General features: G+C 41.0%; 1 protein-coding gene across 3 annotated transcripts in view; it reads right to left on the minus strand.

The window, feature by feature from the left end:
- The window catches only part of spsb1 (splA/ryanodine receptor domain and SOCS box containing 1), a 79,954-nt gene that overhangs the window by 21,709 nt on the left and 35,632 nt on the right, over window positions 1-22,613 (minus strand). For 2 of the 3 annotated variants that reach the window (XM_078557837.1, XM_078557835.1), the window contains exons 2-3: window positions 8,268-8,331; window positions 3,077-3,917 (exon numbers count right to left, since the gene is read on the minus strand). In XM_078557837.1, the coding sequence (XP_078413963.1) occupies window positions 3,077-3,770 (694 nt within the window). In that variant the 5' untranslated portion in view covers window positions 3,771-3,917; window positions 8,268-8,331. Of the gene's footprint in view, window positions 1-3,076; window positions 3,918-8,267; window positions 8,332-20,410; window positions 20,496-22,613 lie in introns of those variants that run through there. The other variant, XM_078557834.1, reaches the window with a different exon arrangement.

Below are 22,613 nucleotides of genomic sequence, written 5' to 3' on the forward strand. Positions count from 1 at the left end.
ACCTTAGCTGAGGAAGAAAGGGGGCAGAGTGCAAAAAACTGATTTTGTTTCTAGTTTGACATGTCATTTAGAACATCTAGGACAGTTCACTATTCAAGAACGATCTGGGAAGAGCCAAAGCCAACCCTGTACATCGTTAATTTTTGACAAAAGAAAATGACTGTGAACGACCTTGAATTTTCAAGAGGAGCATTTCAGGAGGTTCCACGATGGCCTGACACCATACATTTAAGAAAAAAAGAAAATGCTAAAATACAGGGTGGATAAAAAACAAACTAACTACGATGGAATGCACTATTGCGTACCCAGTTTAAGCCACACAGTGAACTGGGAAGATCTCGTACACATGTGGAATGTTGGGTGGCTGCAGCCATTTTAAAAAAAAAGTGATACTGGGAGCTCATCGAAACCATCTACAAATTAGAAAAAAAAAAGAGGCTGGAGAAAAAAAATAAGAGCAGGAGATATTGGGGCATTATCAGAGAGAACCTCTTAAGCTTGTTGTATAGGGTGCCGACTCAGGGACTGACCTGAAACATGAGCTTTACTATCCCCTTTTCAAAAGGTGCCGCTGAGCTTTTTCATAATTGTGATTTCATCTGCAATACTTTGTTTTTGAACAACACAGAGTAGCTGGTTTTCTAATCAAGACCAAAATAGTAAGTGTTTCAGCCTATCTGCATTTGTGAAAGTGACACAGGAGTGCTAAAGGTTGGCTCTACATGCACCCACTCCCTGCCCACAGACTGAAGTACAGTATCTCAATGGGCACTTTTCTACACTTAAAACGATTTCAACAAAAAAAAAGAGATGCAATGCCAATAATTATCCCAAAAGCACCAGGCAGACATAAACCATTAAACTAAATTCTGAACCTGCTGAGATAAGTTGGACCAAAAGGAGAATAGTCAAAAAGTTTTTTTTTTTAAAAAAGCAGCCGCTTTTTATGGTTGTTCAGCTCAAATAACTTGGCGACGTGCTTTCAGCACTGAGCACTGTACACATCCACATCAGTACAAGGTGCAATAACAGTTCGGGCATTATCTATGTTACCTGGCTGGATGACAGCAATTTAAATAGGAGCTTTACATCTTTATAGGACAGTAAAAGCATCAAGTATTTCAGATAAAATGAGACTGAGCCACAAAAGGAGATGTTAGTACAAGTGACCAAAAGGTTAGTCAAAGAGGTAGAGTTTAAGGATCAACTTAAATAAGGGAGGGAAAGAGAGGCTTAGGAAGGGAATTCTAGAGTTTAGGGCATGACCAATGATAGAGGAGTGATAAAATTAAGCAATTTTGGCAAGGGACTAGAATTGGTAGCGCAAGATGGTCTTAAAGTTTTACGATTAGAGGAGGTTTGAGAGAAAAGGGCAGGATGATGCCATGGAGTGGGGGGAGGGAGGGTGGATTTGAACACAAGGATTTTAAAATTGAGGAGGAGTTCAGAGCAGGTGCCAAATGGAGGTCAGCCAGCACCGGGCTGATTAGGTAAACTAGACTGAATTCGTACCCATCATCTGATTTTGTAAAGACCAGAAGGTTACAGATTTGGTTCCTGGTTTAGCGTCTCTGGGCTGAGACGTCAGGAGCAGAAATAGTATCGTCATTCTCAGCCGCTATTCAGTGACCTTGAGCAGAGTGTGTAACAAGTATGCCCCCCTCCATAGCTGAACAGCACTCCCTGCCTCTTAGCTCTCTTCCTTTTATAAGATGTTTCATCTGCAATGTTCCAGTTTTGATTAAAGACACATTTAAAGCATCAACACTCTGTAGATGCTGTCTGACCCATGAATGCTTCAAGCATTTTCTGTTTTTTGCTTCAGGATTTCCAGAGTCTACAGTATTTTTGCCTTTTGCTCATTCACCATCAATCAGACACAGGTATGATGAATGGTCATTTCTGTGAGTTATTGGAGATCTGTTGCTGTGCAAGGAATCAGATTCCAGAACTTTGGAAGGTGGGGTGGCAGGAAGGAAAGGGAGATATGTATTAAAAAAAGAGGCTGTGGCATTGTGACTGCACTGGTATTCCACAGGCGAAGGGTAATGCTCTGGGGACCTGGGCTCGAATCCCACCATGGCAGATGGTAAAATTTTAATTCAATTAAAAAAATTTGGAATGACCATGAAACCACTTTTGGTTGTCGTAAAAAAAAAAAACACCATCTGGTTCACTAATGTCCTTTAGGGAAGAAAATCTGCCATCCTCACTTGGTCTGGCCTACATGTGACTCCAGACCCACAGCAATGTGGTTGACTCTTAAAATGCCCTCTGAACAAGGGCAATTAGAGATGGGCAATAAATGCTGGCCTGGCCAGCGACGCCCACATCCCATGGACAAATATAAAAAAAAACCTGAAGAATTTTTAAAAATTCCACAAGTTTCACCTATGGAAAAGCTCAGCGACTCCCAGAATATTAGGTATGTTTTATATGGTGCGTTATGAAAGGAGCCACTACTATATATGTGGCATCAAGCTGCTCTCCAGAATGATAAATTAAAGATGCACATATTTTCTGCAAGGGAAAAAACTCTCAATAGTGAAGGCCACTTCCTTCAAACTGGAAGGATTTTTTTTGTTAAAAGAAAACGCCCACAAATCACAACTTATTTTGTAGATTTAGAACATTAGTATAAAAAGGAAGCCTATTGACAACAGTGGAACAGTCAAGTAAAATCGGCTCCTTCTCACCACATGGGAAAGAATGAAGGACAGTGAAAAGGTGATTATTTGACTGGAAACATTGTTGACCACTATTTTACAGGTCTTTCTCACATACTTTAAATTCAGCAGTGATTCAATATACAATTCTTCAAGTTCAGCGACCACCCCGAGCACCAAAATTTAAGCACTTAATATGTTAATTTCAGACTTATTGATGACCTTGATCGGTACGTTAATTTAAATAATCAGCCTTTGGATTGAATTGTCCGATAAAATGGGAAACTGATGGTATTCAAACTTGCCTTAACTGGAAAATCTAAAAAGAAATGTTCAATAAAGAGAGAATGCTCAGTGTTAAGTAATTTTGGACAAAACAGGTGAAATATAAATAGTTGGAGATTACTTACGGTCCAGTCCATTAATGTAGCGCATTCTTATCTCACAGTGACCCCAAACAGCACTTACAACAGGATAAAGCTTTTTCCCTTTAAGTCCTCTACAAGCAACTCCCAGGTAATGTCCATCCACGATATAGCTTAGAGTTCCTTCATCCATGTCCAAAACCACCAGGAATACATCTGGTACTATAAAGGTTTCGTGGGGCTCCAAGAAAGCTGGATAAGTCTGGCTTGGTTGATTTTTGCCATCAAAATAAAGTTTGTTACGTCCAAGGTCCCAGCCCCAGGATTCACAATTACTACCAACAAGTGCTGTATAGCCCACAGAGTGCAAAGGAGCATCTATCGTCGCAACGCCAACCACTGCGTGCGTTCCCCGTTGTCTCATTGCCCAAGTGATTTCCCACACGTGTAGTCCTCGGGTATATCCGACTTTGCCTCTGATACCGTCGGTACTCTGTGCCACTGGATGCCGATGAAATATTAACTTGTCATCTTCTTTCACAAACACATTCAGCGACCGATCATCATTGTTCCACGAGTGCAATAGCTGGACCTCACAAGTAGCGGGTGGCATGTCCAGCAACATGTCCAGTCGAGCAGGCTTGCAATAGTCAAGCCCTTGCTGCTCATGACGAAGAGGCCTGTAAGAAGGATCCCTCACATCCACAGTCTTGAGTCCAACAGTAACTCTCTGGCCCATAGTTCAATTTCCAGGACAAAAAGCAACCCAATCTGCACCCCCCCTCCCCCCCCCACAACCCCACCTCCACTCAGTCTTTCAATTTTCTTGTTCAAACGCGTTCAGGTTGGAAAACGCCAGATGAAGACGGGTACTTAGCTGAACGTCCTAAAATATAGAAGCAAATTATTAAAAAGAGTAATGATTTTTACCCAGTTTCATAGAGTCACGTTACAACAACAACTGATGATAAAGGCTTGCCAACAGAAAACACGTTGTCAGAACTGAGGGGGTATAACCATCAAGCTCGGGTTCATTTCTTTGGGGAAAAAAAAAAGTGAAGGGGTGACCCGATAGGTCTTTAAAATGATGAGGAGGTTTGGCAAGGTAGATAAAGCATTTCAAGGGTCATAAATAGTAGATAGCAACTAATAAATCCAATAAGGAATTCAGGGGAAACTTTTTATGAGGTGGAACTTTACTGATGGCCATGGGATAGAGCCCAAGGCAAGTGGATGAAGTTTGCTATCAGAATTGATTTTATCCTATGAATGACAGTACAGGCGCAACGGCTGAATGATCCAGTCCATTTCTATATTACCCAGAGAGAGAGTGGTTAGAATGTACTTGGCTACTACATGGACTAGTTGAGGAACCTAGATAAGTACACAAGAGACAAAAGGAATAGAAGGATATGTTGTGGGAGGAGTTTTCAGTGCAGCATAAACATTGCATACAGCCTGTTTGTGTAAACCCATTATCTGACCACATTAATGCTTCTCTACTCAGTCACAGAATTATTACTGTGCAGAAGGAGGCCATTCAGCCCATGGCTACACCGGCTCTCCGAATGAGCATTACAACTCAATGCCATTCTCCGCTTTTCCCTGTAACCCGGCACATTATTTCCTATTCAAATAAATCATCTAATGCCCTTGAATGCCTCGATTAAACCTGCCTCCACCACTCAGGCAGCGCATTGCAGACCTGAACCGTTGGGTAAAAAAGTTCACTCATCACTTTTGCAAATCACTAAATCTGCACGTTTCTCATTCCTTTTACAAGTGGGAACAGTTTCTCCTATCCACTGTCGGGCAAGAGAGAGTTTCTACTTCTGACACAGTTAGCAATCAGGTGTAAATCAGGTTAATTTAAGTTTCTTTGTTCACTGTTCCAGTCAAATTCATCTGCATATCACCAAACGTAAACAAAATCCTCCATGGACCTTTTCTCAAGAGTTTAAATACAGTTTAAATACAGCAGAAAATGGATTTAATCACACACACAAAAAAAGCACCCTTAATTAGAGTGTCTACTCCACCACCTCTGACCAACCCAATTTTAAGAACCGTAAAATGACAAAGAAGGATACAGACCTATTTACAAGTTAAATGAGTATTCAGTTTAATAAAATATATTTGTATGTTAGTGCTCTTGCATCTTAAAAGGTCAATTTAGAGGCTAAAAGCTCAAAGAGGTGTAATTAGCAGAAATCCACCAGTGATTAATTCAATCTGGGGGGGTAGCCAATTTGTGGGTGGGACCAACTTTTAGTACAAAGTTTGTTAAACTAGCATGAATCAGGTAAACTACTTACATCAGGTGTCATCTGTGGTTGAAATGCTCATTTGTACATGTGTTGGGTTTGCAGGCTTGCACTCAAAACCAAAAAATAATAGTGCAACCTCCCAGATACTCCTGTCCATTACAGCTCCCCAATTTAGTTTCAAACCATTTCTTTGAAATGCAGCTTCAGCACACTTGTCCTCTCATTTGAGAGATCAGAGATCAAATCCAACTCTGATGGATGAGATAGACATTTCTGATATGCATCAAATCTGTGCATGGACAGCCCCAGTCCAGTAACTACAGCAGGTGATGCTCCTGGAGGTGGAGACACATGTCTGACACAGATTAGACAGAGGGCAACTTCACAACGGGCAGTCCGATAGCTGACTAGCAATCTCTCTCTCTCCATTCAGTTAAAAAAGAGAAAAACAAAAATTACTTTTCGATCGCTTGTTATTTGTCTTTACTCACACATACACACACACACACACACACACACACCCCAACCAGAATAAGCAGCCCAAAATGACTGGTCCCATTTCCCTAGCAGGTTAAAAAATTGCAGATGCAGTGCTGTACTCACTCAATTCAGTCCATGTACAAATCAAAGAAAATGAGGACAGGCTGCAACTCCCTTCTAATAGCTTCATAAATCACTGTCAGCCATCATTTTGATTTACATATAAAATAGGTTTTCAAGAATAAATTTTATTCCACCAACTGTTTTGTACTGTTGGCTTGATGCAGCTTTACAAAAGAAGTGCATTTCCTTAAGAGGCTCAGTGTCATATAATGTTTTATAACACATTAAAAAAGGTGCTATATATAAGGTGTGAGAGTAATGAATTCTCCTGCTTTGTGGTCGCAGGACCCATCTGTTGAAAGCCACAAGTGTTTACCTATTGGATTTCTTGTTCATCTCCCTCACATACTAGCATGACTGACCAATAGAACACAATCTACAATTCTTACAATGGACCTCTTCAGACAAAACACCCACCTTTGGTCCTGTGGCAATAGAAGGCAAGGGGCATCTGTTGCCTCTTGCACCACAGACCATTGCAAATGGCATCATAACCTTGATTTGTTCTCAGCTGCTTTGAGAAACAGGAATATGGCTGTTGGTGGTGGGGGTAGAGGGGTGGTGGTTGAAACCTAGGTAATTCTGGGTTTGACACCCCATCAAGTGATTGCTCTTTGCACTGAGCTCCCGCTTTTAAAAAAGGAGGGGGAAAAAAGGTCAGAACGGGGATTGTGGAGTTAAGCAAATTAAATCTAGTACCTCAAATCTGTTTGAAATAACAAAATTACCACCAATTTATGTTGCCTGCTTGCCATTACAGGACTCTAGGTGGGGAGGTAGTTTGGGGAAGGTTGTGAAGAAGTCTTGATCACACTTACTCTTCTAGTGCAGAAACATGGATAAGTGACAGTAGACGAACATTTGTGCTAAATTGTAATAGCTCATTAATTCAAACTCATTATAAACTTAATTGTTAAAGCCCAACTCTGCTGTTCCCTGTGGTATCTGTACAGGAACAGGCTTCAAGGTGATGGGAGCTTGCTGAGAAGTTTTAATCAGGGAGCCCCAGAGTGCACAGTAATGTGGTTTGACTGCTGTTCTGTTCTTCATCTCTTAAGTGGGAATGACTATAATTGTCACTTTTAAAAAAAGTGTGTCACATTTAAGTCATCTATTCCCTGATGGATAGGTTTAGGGAAAAAGAAAACTGCCTAGCAGCCCGATATTAATCCCTGAAAATTTAAGAGCAATATTAATTCAGAGATTTTTGAAGGTTCCACCCTTGTTAATCTCTCACCACACACAATCCTCTTGGCCAGAGCTCCGTCCAATGGCCGTCTGGTTTCTTCCTCAGCCCATTTTTATCTCCCCCACCCCGCTGGGGTTACATTTCATTTGACAAAAACCCCCAAACATTCAAGTCGGGGGGTGGGATGTTGTTGAACTAGTATCAGAGCTGGGATTTAAAATGTTGGGACAAAAACAAAAAACACAATGCTGGAAAAACTCAGCACGTCTGACAGCATCTGTGGAGAGAAAGACAGAGTTAACGTTTCGAGTGCGTGTGACTTTGCCTTTAAAATGGTAGGTTTTGGTATCAAATACTCCCAGACTTGGAAAGCTTAAATTGTGCTACATTTGCTTTAAGGGCTGCCAAAATGGCAACTTCCTGCAAAAGGTTGCCAATCCAGGACAGCACTACTAAGCTCGTGCTGAAATTAAGTGTCATACAAATTTTTTTTTTAAAAAAAGTACCCCAGTCCTCCACGAATAGAGCTCAATATATAGCAAATTACTACTTTAAAATGCTCAGAAGGCCAGAGAGGGCACGAGTTAATGTTTCGGGTCCGTGGCCAAACCTCAACTCTTTCTCATCACAGGGCCTGGGTATTATGTTTTTATTTTACGTTTCCGGTATCCGCGTTGTTTTGCTCGTGTCCCCTAATTTACAAAATGTTGGCTTTTCAGGTAATGACTACGCGGCAAACACAACAACGTTCAACAATTAATATGGTCAAGCATTTCCTTTTTTCCCCCTGAGCGAGTTACGCAACAATCCCAGGGTGACCAACAGTCCCTTAGTTTACGGGATCATCCCGTATTTGAGGCCACTTGTCCTGTGTCCCGGGTTGCTCGCTGCCGGGATGCTGTTTGTCCTGTAATCCAGACCTTAAGTTTCTCCCCCATGTGCAGTATCCACTCTACTCATTTGCCTGCTCTCAGCATCTCCCGCCCAGCCCCTGCTTGTATGAGCCTCCATGCCAGAGTGCCCCTTACGTTTTCCCAGCAAGAGTGGCTCACCCTGAATAACCCACACTTGATGGCAGCACAGAATAGCAAGAAACAAACAACTGAAGTGGGCCGTTTCAACCTCACGATGAAAATATTCAACTTCAGCGGCTTCAAAATGCAGTAGGATCACATACCTCACATTGCTTTTATCAATGAAAATTAATCTTCACAGGATTGAGACACATTCTAATGATCTTCCTGCAAGAAGGAAAAAAAAACAAAAATCAAGATTTTTAAAATCGAAATAAGAGACAATCACAATCTAGGTAGCAGCTTGAGATATACAGCACCACAGCCCTATACACTAAGCAACAATAAAACTTAGCCCACGTAGTATTCATATACACCATCAATAAGGGTTTAAAAAGACTTCATTTCAAAATGAAGTGTTTTTTTAAATGCACCCAGAGTCAGATGTAGGCAATTGTCCAACATTGCTAAGTTTTAAAATTTAAATAGCAATTCAGGCCATCAAAATGTCAAGATAATTACAGTCAAAGGCACAATTACAGGGATGGCTGGAAAGAGACTGGTTCATCCTGTCTGTGTCAATAGCAAAAATACTCTTTGTAAGGAAGCATCCACTAGCTTTTTAAAAAGGGCAAGACCATGTGCACATATACCAGGTTATATAAAATTCCACTTAAAAGAAACTAGCAATCATCCATCAACAGACACACCCACCCCTGAAGACACTCCAAGAACCACTTAGATGAGATTCCGAACAAAAAAAAAAATTAAATGGTCAGAAATGAAGACGAGAGATGCAAACGGAACTAAATCACCAACAGTACCATACTTAAACTGTTAGAAGTCCAATGGACTGGTCATTTCTACTTTATTTCTTTCAAAAGGACTAACATACTCTGAGTATTATTTTTGAAAGATACCTTAAGGTTGACTTCTGACATTTACTGCCAGATTCTCCAGTTGTCTATTCTGGAATGCTGTACAGACAGGCAATTCTAGTTTTTAATAGACCAAACAAATTGAACATGCTTCATACATACTCTACAATATATCTAGAACAACTTCACATAATTTATAGGCTATTACTACAGAATTTAAGTGGATTAAATGACCTTTTAAATCTAGAACATTGTAACAATTCGTGTAATAAAATTTAGCATGCGCGTCTAGTGAGCATTTAGGAAGGCAAATAACATAGATAAAAACAAAAAGCTAAAAGCTACTGCGGATGCTGGAAATCCAAAACAAAAACAGAATTACCTGGAAAAACCTAGCAGGTCTGCCAGCATCGGTGGAGAAGAAAACAGTTGACGTTTCGAGTCCTCATGACTCGTCATGAGGAATCGAAACGTCAACTGATTTCTTCTCCACCGATGCTGCCAGACCTGCTGAGTTTTTCCAGGTAATTCTGTTTTTGCTTAGGCAAATAATATGTTGGTCTTTATTGCAAGGGGACTGAAGTACAAGAATATAGGGCAATGGTGAGACCACACCAATACTGTGTAGAGTTTTGGTTTTCATATCCAAGAAAGTATACACTTGCCTTACAGGCAGTGCAGCGAAGGTTCACTGGAGTGGTTCCTGGGATGAGGGGATGTCTTCTGCTGAGTAAATTGGGCCTACACTAGAATTGCAGAACGATTGCAGGACAGAATAAAGCACAGTTGTGCCCATGCCAATTCTGCAAGAGCATCACCTAGGCCCACTCACCTGCCCTTTTCCACTGTAGCCCTACAAATTCTACAAGGCACAAGTCAGGAGCGTGATGGAATACTCCCCACTAACCTGGATGAGTGCAGCCCCAACAACACTCGAGAAGCTTGACACCATCCAGCACAAAGCAGCCCACTTGATTGGCACCACATCCACAAACATCCACTCCCCCCACCACCGACACACAGTAGCAGTGTGTACCATCTACAAGATGCACTGCAGGAACTCACCAAGACTCCTTAAACAGCACCTTCCAAACCCACGACCACTACCATCTAGAAGGACAAGAGCAGCAGATGGATGGGAACCACAGCACTTGGAAGATCAGCCCACCCCATCCCCACCCAAACCAAGTCACTCACATCCTGACTTGGAAATATACCACCATTCCTTCTGTGTCACTGGGTCAAAATCCTGGAACTCCCCCACTAACAGCACTGTGGGTGTACCAACACCACATTGACCGCAGCTGTTCAAGAGAAGGTGGTGGTGAGCTGCGCTCAAGGCAATTCGGGATGGGCAATACATGCTGACCCAGCCAGCAAAGCCCACATCCTGTGATTTAAAAAAAAAAATTCTTTTCAAATAAATCATCAATTCTCTTGTAGCCATGATTGAATCTGCCTCCGCCATTACTCTCAGACAGATGTAGTTTAGAAGAATGAAAGGTGGTGATCTCATTGAAATAGAAAATTCTGAAGAGGATCGACAGGGTAGGCAGAGTTAGTTTCCCCTTGGCTGGGGAATCTAGAAATGGGAGCAGTGCCTCAGGATTAAGGGACTGACTATTTAGGACTGAGATGAGGAGAAATTGCTTCAGAGTGGTTTGTGAATGCTTGGAATTCTCTGCCCCCAAGGGTAAGATGATGCTCCATTGTCGAGTATATTCAAGGCTGAAATAGCTATATTTTTGATTGCTCAGGCAATTAAGGGATATGGGTAGCGCCAGTGGACGGGAAAGCAGAATTGAGGCAGAGGATCAACCATGACTGTACTGAATGGCAGATCAGGCTCGTAGGGCCATATTGTTTTATCCCTTACGTTCCAAGATTAGAATTATAAAGATGCAAATGCCCAAGAGTTCGAAGCTAAAAACAGTCATAAGTTGAGTGCTCAATTAAACGCCCCATTGTTAAAATTTACCCAACCCACTTCAACCTTGGCATTTACACGAGCACTGACTAGTGTGTGTCCTGGAACAAACAAAAGGTGACATTTAAAGAGATATTTACATGTACATTTTTTCCTGTGTTAAACAACTAGAACAAGTGATAAAACAGAATCCAAAATAATTTAGAAAAATAAAATGGATAACCATTTCAAAGAATTTATGGACTCAGGGAAGAGGAGGAATACTGAATAGATAGTTCTTTCAGGCAGCAGATAGATGCAGGTAAGGTGTGTTAATATGTCTCATTGTGCATCATAATAATTTTGTGACCTCAAATTTTTAACCCAAGCAGTGTTTGACATAGATCTGTAAATAGTAGAACAGGGCTGCAATGGTGCTAAAACACAGGAATCTACCGACTTCTGTGAAGCATCAGGCACACAAACCTATGCAGAGTTCAAGCTTGAATGTGGAACACAGATGGGAGCTGGAGAAGACCATGTTTGACCAGTCCAGCTTGCTCTGCCATTCAATATGATCATGGCTGGTCTTGGCTTCAACACCACCTTCCCACCTGTTCTCCACATATCCCTCTATTCCTCAAGACTCCAAAAACGTGTCTATACCAGCATAGAATATGGTCAACGATGGAGCACCCACAACAGAAATTCCAAGAGTCACAATCCTTTTGAGGTGAAGAAATTTCTGAGTCCTAAACGATCAGCCCCTTATTGAGACTGTGCCCTCATGTTTTAGATTCCTCAGCCAGAGGAAACATTGTCTGTCTTTCCTGTCAAGTCCCTTCAGAGACTTGCATGTTTCAAATGAGATCACCTCATTTGTCCAAACTCCAGAAAATATTGGCTCAATTAACTTAGCTTCTCATCACAGATAACCCTCTTATCCCAGGGGCCAATTTGGTGAACCTTCGCTGTCCTGCCTTCAGTGCAAGTAATCCTCCCTTAAGTATGGAGACCAAAACTGCACCAGTATTCCAGGTGTGGTCTCACCAAAGCCCTATACAATCATAGCAAGAATTCCTATTCTTGTACTCCAATCCCCTTGCAATAAAAGGGCAACATGCCATATGCATTCCTAATTGTCTGCTGTACCTGCATGCTAACCGAGTGAGTTCCTTGTATGAGCGCACCCTAGTCTCTCAACATTTACAATTTTCACATCTTGCAAAATATTCTGCTTTTCTGTTCTTACAGTGAGAGTGAACAACCACATACTTCCCTATGTTACATTCAATCTGCCATCTGTTGTCTACTCAACTGTAGATACAAGTCTGTATCTCTCTGCAGCCTGTCCCCTCCTCTCAGCACAGTATGGTGCCAGCCAAAATTAAATTTCTCTCCGTGTTCAGTGCGTAATGGCCAAGGTTATTCAGGAGTATGTGAACTAAGACACTAATATCTAAAATCAATATGCAAGCTCTAGGAAAGAACATCCATTCTTCTTGCTACAGGTTTCAGTCATTCCACTGCATTGCAAACACTAAGGATGCCAAGACACCTGACTGATTGATCCCAACTAACAGTCAAAAAAAGGAGAAAATGTTTTGTGAATTGATTCCAAAACTCAAACCAGGTTGAAATTATATCAATTCAAAGCTTATGCCAGCAGAGATGGTGACTACAATGGTATCTCCATCCCACCACTGGGAACAGCAAGCTCAAACAGTATGTTCATTGGGACAAGGTATATTCATCAGTCCTTTTACTAAATGTGCTCTTGTCACAATCATGTCTTGGTGAAGAGATCAGATACACAAGGACATATGAAGCAAATACCCAAGTGTCCAACTGTACAATTCCTTCTCAGGTGCTGAAACCAATTTACAGTTGCTCTGCAACTAATTTCAGAGCAAAATAAACAATGAACACAGATCGCAGTTCAGGAAAGAGATGCAGCAATTCACTCTCGCCTCAAGCATACAGTACGAGCCAGGGAAATAAGGCTTGGGCAATGTTACACAGGACATCATTGCAGAAGTTCGTGAGCATAGACAGCAGATACAGGCTCAAGTCTGATTCCAACTGAGGCAAATCTGGATGGAAATGACAAAGGGACTTGGGCAAAAAAAAACTGCTGAGGAACACTAGGATTAGCAAAGTTGGTGCGATCCAGTGCCTGTGCATGCAAGGATGGCATAGGCTCCAAATTCTTGAAGATTAGCCTGCATCCTTCTAGAACTAAACTGAAGATTGTCGGATCAGTCTCCAGTCTTCTGGGTGCTCTGACCAGTTGCATGTTTGTGTAACACTGGTTATTTTTTGTTGTCGAACAGGTGGTGTGGCATCACAAATGTATAAAGCTACTTCAGCCTCATTAATTAACTTCAGTTTAAAAAAAAGCAAGTAGCTTAAATTGGAGCCAGGGTACCAACCATTGCACAACTCACTATGGAAAACACAAAGAGCTCCAAAGTCAGATAATTGCACAGCGCACCAGAACATTTCAGTTATTCATTAAGCTTTCAACAATGACCAAGAATCAAAGAGCAGCACAGCCTTTTTGCTTCCAATGCAATTAGGGTGCCTCTGTTATAAATAATGAGGTTCTACAAAATATCATCTCTTTAGGTTTCCACCATTTTGATGGCAGGGCTTTTTTCTTTTTGAACAAGGATGCATCATTTTGGACTAAATAGTCCAACTGTATGAAATAGGACATTTATTGAATTGGCACCTTCATTTCTTCAAATAAACTGAGTGTTACACTCCAATAATCAATACCTGGAGCCAATGAAGCACTGATGAGTTTAGCTGAAAACATCAATCACCCTGCTTTACTAGATTGCCAGGGTGGGTGAAGGTAGACAAGGGGGGTTATTGCATAATGTTGGCACTAAATGCAAGAATGTGGAGGCCATTTGGTTGATTTCGTGAAAGAATACACATTTGGCAAGTCACTCACTGCTTAAATGGCTTCAAAACAAGAGGGTACTTACAAATTTCACTACACAGCATCACTAAATGGCAAGACATTGTGGCACTAACTGAATTCCCTAGCCAAATCCCTGATGTCAGGAGGCAACTGCAGAGATTCAGTAGAGATAGAACATTTCCCCTCCGACCACAAAAAGAAATTTAATTGCACATGATCAGGACAAGAAAATACCAAATTCTGAGGGAAGGGAGTCGATGTGGCAACCTACAAAAAGCTAAGCCAGATAAAGAATATTTGGATCTGTGTCGAAGAGCCATGTTGGAGCAGGAATCAAAACCAACACTAGTCCTAGGCAAAAGCTAAAGACAGCACCTGAGAGAAGCTAAGTAGGAAAATAAGTTTAATTTTTAAAAATGTTATGCTTTGGTTATCTTAAAACCTTTTATTTTACCTATCACAACATAGATGTTCTTTAAGTGTAGATTATATCATAATGTAATGTCTCAGGTTTGCATCCTAACTACAACCTAATGAGCACACAGTGCACCAGCCGAAATTAACTGCAACTCTCCAGGGGTCATTAAACACTACCCAAAGAGCATTTTAAAAACTAAAATTCCAAGTCCTGGGAATTTTAGCACTTCAAAATGTTAATTTGTTGCCTTGGTTTATGTTATGCTGAAAGATGACAGAGATAAGATGCATCTTTCTTACTTCAAATACTCCGATGGGCAAATTAAAGCCACAACCAGGAAGTAGTATACAATAAATTTACAGTCATTATAATGCTCTTAAAAGATACCCACCCTATTGCAATTGGGTTATGTATAAGTACAACAGAGAAAAAAAAAAGACTTGGGATTAATTAAAGCAAAATACTGCAGATACTAGAAATGTGAAATAAAAGCAGTGCTGGAAATACTCAGGTCTGGCAGCATCAGAGAGTCAGTCAAATATGACCCTTCTTTCACACTCTGGGTTTATATAATGCCTTTCGTGACCTCGAAGTGCTTAGACAATTAAGTATTCTTCAATGGTAACCACTGTTGTAGTGGAGGAGATGCAGTATCCAATTTGCACACAATGAGATAACCTGTTCCATCTCATCCAAAAGGCAGCATCTTTGACAGTACAGCACTCAGTATGACAGTGGTGTCAAACTGCATCACACGTTTTGAGACTCTGGAGTGGGACTTGACCCACGAACTTCTGACTCAGATAAGTGCACCACACTGGGAAATACATTACAAAATTCATATTTAAAAGCTACTGGAAAACCCAAATACCATTTTATTTGCACAAAGACGTTGGACATGCCATGGTTTAACTGAGTAGCTGCTCAAATGGATGGGCCAACAACCACACTCTTGCATTTAGACATGGGTAACAGCTGTAAATTTGGATCATGGATCTCATTATTTCATGCATGTGCACATTAGGCATGACAGCTTGGCTAGTGCACATGAATTATTGATGTTTGACATCTGTTATTGAGTCACAGAATATCAGTCATAGCAAACACATTGAATCAGCACATTTACTGGCAGGCAGAAGTCAGAATGACCAACTATAAAAAAATTAGTTGGTCTTCTAGGTAGTCAATTTGAAAGACAGGTGGATTTAGTCTTTGAGTTGGCTGCCCATCAAGCTCTGATCATTAACCAGCAATCCCCTTTGCTAGGGAAGTTGGATTCCAATGAAACATCTCCACAAAATTTGCCATGTTATAGATCAGCACCGCAAAAGGCCAGCATGTGGGAGGTCTACTAGAAAAATACTGTCATCCAAATTTAATTGACATGCACTTTGGGAGCTTGTAGCATGCAGTTTTAGAAAAAGCTGGGTATTGTAAATGCCACGCACCAGCCTCATTTGTGTAAACTGGTTTTCCCCAATACCATTTTGAACCAACAATGCAGTTAGACTACAAAAATCAAGTGAGTTTTGGATCAGAATGGTGAGTCATCTTCAGCACTGCCACATGACAACTTTCTTAACAAAAGCATTCACAGGTAGTTTAACCATCATGCTGCAGTTACCCTGCAGACACATCAATAATTCACCCACATTCAAAATGTATATTTGGAATGGCAACAGTTGGATATTACAGTTTAAGTGGGTATGGTGAAATTTTCAAACTTCCACCATAGCTCCTAATGTCTCTAATATTGTTACTAAGGAGGTCAAGATAAACTTCCTTAAGTAATTTCATTAGGACTCCACGCAAGAAAACACATTTACATACAACCGTCAGCTCCCAAAACAACGAAAGCTGGGAAGGTCACACCATTTCAAACCCAAACACTGCCCAAAAGTCAGCAAACATTGTAACGTTTTGTATTTCATTAGAAAACTTTCAAACCAGTTTTTAAGTAATTATTTAAATTAGTTTGACTGTATACAGTGCTGTAAACTTCCCTTTGAACGGTCACAGCTGAGCAAACCAACCGCTCGGACACAGTTTCACCGGGGAAGTATTCCACCCCACTCCAGTTTAAAAAAGAAAGTGCTTAACAAGGATTATAGCCTCTCCACCGGACGCGTATACATTAATTTTTGTATCCTATTTGTAAATCTTGGCAGAGGAACCAAGGGCCCTTTGGAGAAATGTAAATAATAGATCGTGGAGCAAATCCATTTATATGGAATCACTTTTACCCAGTTGGTTTTTCATGTAAATTCTAGCCCAGTTTGCCTCGTCACCTGCTCATACTGAAGAAATTGCTACCTGTGAGGCAATAGATGACATGAGCTCTGGGCACTGGATTAAAATCAACAGGTAAACTGATTGGCATGGATAAGATTAGATTAAAGCTCTTGCCAGACATATAAAATACTACACATTGTTAACCTTGCATAATTCAACAGTAGCAATATTTAATGTGCCAATTATGCAATCTGTAGCCAATTTAAAAGGAGTAGGGCACCAGCTGACAGCTGTCGGGCTCAAATCCTACACAACTCACTAGCGGCGTTTACAAATTATACAGGTTCCTTTAAAATGTGACTTTTTTTTTTTAAAAGCACAGCAAATACTCCGTGGTCTAGGATTTTCCTTTTTGATCACACTTTTGAATCAGTGTCCTCATGCCATGTTGTTAAGAGTTCTAGTCCTAGTCATTAAAGTTAGAATTATCATGGAAGGATTTACAAGGGAGGAGCAGCAGGAGGGGGGGGTGGAGAATGGCTGGAAAGGATTGAATTGGAACAGAACTGGGTGGTGAGGTTGAGATGTTGAAAAAAAACTGTCCTTTCAGCAAAAAAACCCTGAGCCAAGTTCAGTTTAAAATCAACAGGAGAATTCTTCCATTGCCTCAAGAGAAGTCCTACATCAAAACACATTGGCAGCCACAACCCAGGCTCTCTGGGAAAAGTCTACACCGCAAAACATCCATAACTTACCACCAAGAAATTGGCCATCGTACTCTCACTACGTCCAAAAGATGAAAATGCTGCACTGGTGAAGTAGTTCCTCAAGCTCGGGGAACAATTATATAGCTACAAGCACTGTACTAGAGGCAGTCTTGTCTTCTGTTTCCTTCCACCAGTACACCTCAGCTGCAAACACTTCCAAGGTTACTTTCTGGAGAGATAGAATCATCGAAACGTCCAGATTGGAAGCAGGCCATTTGGCCCATCACGCTTGGGCTGGCTCTTTGAGAAGATTTTAAACAGTGGGAATTAATTCCTACCAGCGGTCCTGTACAACACTTTTTTTTTTGGATCAGTCAACTATTAGTTGTGCACTGAAACTGATCATAGTTATGCGACCCCAAAAGAAACAGAAATTCATACAAGAAGTTTCTGCTCGTCTGGTGCAGAACGTTCTCCCCTAAAGCAGCACATCTCACTTAACCAAGTCAGGAGAATGCAGGTCGACAGAACCAAAAATAGGTTCAAGGATCCTCTTCCAATGTACATTGAGGAATGCTGCACCTTCCTACATAGTCCAAAAAAAAGCTGGAATACAGCGCAAAATAGGAAATATTTAAAACTGCAAAATGCTGTGAAGCAAATAAAGACGGAAAATGGAACAAGCAGCAACCTCCATTTCACCCAAAACGATAGATCAACTTCATAACCAGGTTCCTAGACGTTTAACCAGCCACCACTCTTCCAGAGATACTTGCAGTTGCTCAGAAATTCCCCGATTCCCTATGAGCATCCTCCACTATGAGAAGCAAAATGCTTACTTTCTTCAGTGGGAAATGGATGAGCAAATTACCAAGTTCAAGGAGGAAAGAGTTTAATTTCTTTCCATCAATCTCATTTCTCCTCCTGAAGGAGCTCATTCTTGCTGGCGTATAGTTTCACCTTCCAATGGAGATCGAGATCAACAGCACAAGAAAAAGATTCTGGTCATCATCGCATTACTATTTGTGGGAATTTGCTGTACGTAAATTGGCAGCTATGTTTCCTACCTTACAAGAGTGACTATTTCAAAAAGTACTTCATTGGCTGTAAAGCACTTTAGGACATCCTGTGGTCATGAAGGGTGCTATATAAATGCAAGTCTGTGCTTCTGCAAAAGTCAGCAGCTTTCTGTAACTCATGGCTATTTGTCATGTGGCCATTCATCACGTGAGCTGCCCGATATTCACCGATCAGATCAGAAATAAGCCAACAAATGCTCCTCATTCAATGTCCACGGCAAGTTATGCTGTCCAGAAGTCACTAACCATGGTTCTTCCTCCAGATCCCTAAAGTCTTCCTTCCTTAAATCTGGAGACACTAATTTGACACTGCAAACCATTCCTCCATTACAAGCATACTGTATTCATCTACTTTTCATCTGAGAAACATTCTACTATTCTCCCAAAGAAATATTCCAACAATATACATCCTCACCACAAACAAAATCATCTTAAAAACTCACATATCCATCACCTATTAAAAAGCATTTGAAAGCGGAGCTTGAAGCCATCAGGTACCAGAAGAATTCTCCAACTTTGGGATGGAGAAAAAAAAATTAGGACACTGGAAAAAAAAATTTAAAAATTGAAACAAAGGCTTTAAACCTACCATTCAGAATCGAGACTTTTTAATAACCAGAGCCAATAAGATTTTTCTTTTTGCTGAGGGGGAAGAAATGAAGAAAATGTTGATAGTGGAAGGGATTTTAAAAGAAGGTTTTCTATTGAATATCAGAATCAGGCACTTGCAGGTCAGGTATACAGTGGGCCTGATGGAAGTAATGCCACTGTTTCAAGAAGGGCTAAAGGAATATTTTTATTGCCTTTAAGGCAAGGAGAGTCAGAGGAGGTTTCATATTATGTGCCAAAAAGAGGGGAAAAAAAACAAAGTCTGTAGGGAAAAACCCAGGATTAATATTGGGCTATGGGTGATGAGGTTAGCTTTGTTGCCTTCTGTGGACAGTGGAGACTTAATGTAGAAATTTCCTTTCAGGAATTTAAAGGGTTAAAAATCTATGCTAGAGCAGATTACATGTTATCTATACAAGTAGTGTGCACATGGGGCAATTAACCTTTACTTGTTCCAACATTTCCTGTTCTAACACAACCCGGCCCTACAAGATCACTTGTGCCATTTCCACCCAAAACACTGCTGCTATTTAACAATAAAATGTTTGGGCTATGGACACATTACAGGGAGGCAGTGGCATTGTGGTATTGTCGCTGACTAGTATTCCAGTTAATGCTCTGGGGACCCAGGTGGTGAAATTTTAATTCAATAAAAATCTGGAATCAAAAGTCTGATGATGACCATGAAACCATTGGAAGGAAGTCTGTTGTCCTTACCTGGTCTGGTCCAAACCCACAGCAATGTGGTCGACACTTAAAATGGACTGAGGGTGGGCAATAAATGCCAGCCTAGCCAGTGATGCCCACATCCCATGAACAAATAAAAAACTTTTGAACTATTACAGTTGTTTAACCTGGCTCTCTTAGGTTAACTCGAAAGGCATTATTAAAATCCCAAGATTCAAATGAAAATGTCCAGACTCAAGAGATCAGCACAAAGGCCACTTTATAATATATTTAGAGTAGCATAAGGCCACTCTAGCACTTAGGACAACTTTTTGTTTTCCAGACTAATATTGCAGCAGTGATAGTCTATCTGGGGTCATTCAGTAATCTGGGGTCATACAGTAAATCAAATAAAGGTCCATACTAATCCATGTAATTAGCAGGCAAGCGTTGAACTGGTGAAATTAGATATGCCTTCTAACAAACCTTTGAAGATAAGTGTATGAATTGCAAATCTTATCTCTACAAGGCTACAGTATAATGAAACATTGGAACTTAGATAAGTTTGTGTCCAAGTGCTCTGACAACAAAAAAAACATTGTGACTGCCATTTCTGAATTACCAGGAAGAACCCAACTTTCAAGGAGGAAAGGGCATTGGTGGGGAGGGAGGGAGGGGAGAAATCAAGTGGATTTTCTTCATTTTTGACATTTAAAATGTACAGTTTGAGTTTAGAATTGACATCTTGGTTTTTTGCCTACAATTTACGAGCGTCTGACTGTTGATTTTATAAACAAACATTTGCATCAAGATATAAACTGGGAAAGTTAAGAAGGTCTACAGGTTGGCCTAATAAGTTGCTGCACTAAAGGCTCCGTACCTAATTCAGTGGTCAATACGCTCTATCCTTCAGTTTCCAGTGCTTAATCTCTGGACTAATGGGAGGGAGGGAGGAAATATTCAAGGGCATGTCCAATCTGGTGAACTTGCTTTCCTCATCTTTGGGGAAAAGAGGGATGATAGTAACACAGAAAACATTAAATGCCATAAAATAGTCCCCTTTTTAAAAAAAGTTTGAAACCCACTAAAAATTCCCAACTTCCAGTCTGGATCCCCTTTCACTTCAACACCCATTAAATAGCTTCTGGCCTTTATGCAATAATCATATTCAAGATCAAGCATTATCCTGGCAAAGGGTCTCATCTCTGCAGCAAGAGCTGTAGGCTACAGTGCACTTGGTTAGTCTATTCACACCCAGATTTGGTTCAATTATTCGAAGCAATAAAGCATTGCCTTCTACATATCCAGATCTTTCCACTTCTCCAGGGTAGCAAAGGGTAGGCTGGGCTTCTTTGCTCAAATCACTGCTTGGTGAGGTAAAGATCACCCATTTGAGCCACCTCCCTCCCCTGTCCAATTCAACCAGATGATATCATGCTACATAATTTCCCAGCGTCTACACCTAGACCCTCAAACCAACTGACCTCACCCATGAAATTTTGTACCTTTAACCGCCTTTGAACATACAACTGCTCCCATTTGGTGACGGTCAATGTGACCTTTTCCTTAGACTCAACCTATCACACACACCCCAGCCCCCCTGTCCATCAATCCACTGTGCCCCACTCCCTTATGGAAAGAAAAAACCTTCAATCCCCCTTTTCTCTCAGGCCCTTGCCTAGCACCTCTCCCATTTTCAATGCTTTCCTTCACTTTTCTCATTGGCTCTGGCCAAAACAAAAGCGCACAGCATTAACAAATTGCATTAAAGATTTCTGCAGCATTGGGGACATTTGAACATACCAGACTCCTACAGCAATGCTGTGCCACCATCAGAGCTTGATTTTGTTGCTATTACCACAAAAAAAAAAATCAGCATTTCTTCTGCAGCAGCTTCTTCTGTGCTTGCATGAGTCACCTCCTGTATGGTCTCTTTCTGCCCCAGACCCAGTTTGAGCCAGGTCAGCTTTCCTGCCTATGCTAACCATAACCCATTGTATTTCTCTGGTCGCAGTGGCTAACACAAAAGTGGAACCAGGCTCTGCAGAATTGACTCTGAAATGAGCTTCAAACTGCACAGCCAATAGGTATAACTCTTTGCCTTTCTACTTTCCCCACAGTTACTGAATCACATCCTTAATTTGGTCACCTCCAGACAGGATTACGTCAATGTCCTTGGACAGCCTCCAACCTGCAAGTCATCAAGGCTTCATTAGAGTGTAAGCCAATTCTCAACCCACCACATTTGTGCCCACCAACCAGAGATTTCAAAATCATTTTTCTTTAATTTACAAGTTCTTATATTGCCCATGACTTCGTCTCCCCCTCTCCCTTCAGTTTCACATATGCCTTGTGCTAATGGCTTGAATCTACATTCCATTTCCCTTCATTCTGCTACACTGTAGGAATGCGTTAATGTGTTCCCTGAACTTTGTGCCTTGCTACCATCCTCTCTCAAATGCTAAAAACAAAAAGCTACTGCGGACGCTGGAAATCCAAAACAAAAACAGAATTACCTGGAAAAACTCAGCAGGTCTGGCAGCATCGGCGGAGAAGAAAAGAGTCGACGTTTCGAGTCCACATGACCCTAAGGGACTTGAAACGTCAACTCTTTTCTTCTCCGCCGATGCTGCCAGACCTGCTGAGTTTTTCCAGGTAATTCTGTTTCTGTTTTGGCTCTCTCAAATGCTGCTGCTTAAATTGTAATAGCTTGTGACTGGTGCCTGTAATCTAATTACACGCTGTTCTGAAAAAGGGGTTCAATATAAATTATTAATGGGGAAAAGTTGAAGCTCGAGAGTTTCAGGGTTCAGTAATTGGGTGTTTATTTGGGAGATCAACATTGTTCGAGAATTCGCTTTGGGGTTAAAACTATGAAGACACCAAGAGCATTAGCCCAATCCTGCAAAGTTTCTATTTCAGACCAGTCTTGGAGAGATTTAGGAAATGAACCATGGCCAATATGAATTTAATTCTAAACACTAGTTGTATGCGTGGGGTCTCTGTAGATTAAGCAATTGTGCCTGCAGATAACCTTGGAATGGGTGAAAATTTAACGGGACAGTGCATTCAGCTGCTGTTGA

The sequence above is a fragment of the Cetorhinus maximus genome, chromosome 15, assembly GCF_964194155.1.
Source record: "Cetorhinus maximus chromosome 15, sCetMax3.hap1.1, whole genome shotgun sequence".
In the NCBI taxonomy this organism is placed as follows: Eukaryota; Metazoa; Chordata; class Chondrichthyes; order Lamniformes; family Cetorhinidae; genus Cetorhinus; species Cetorhinus maximus.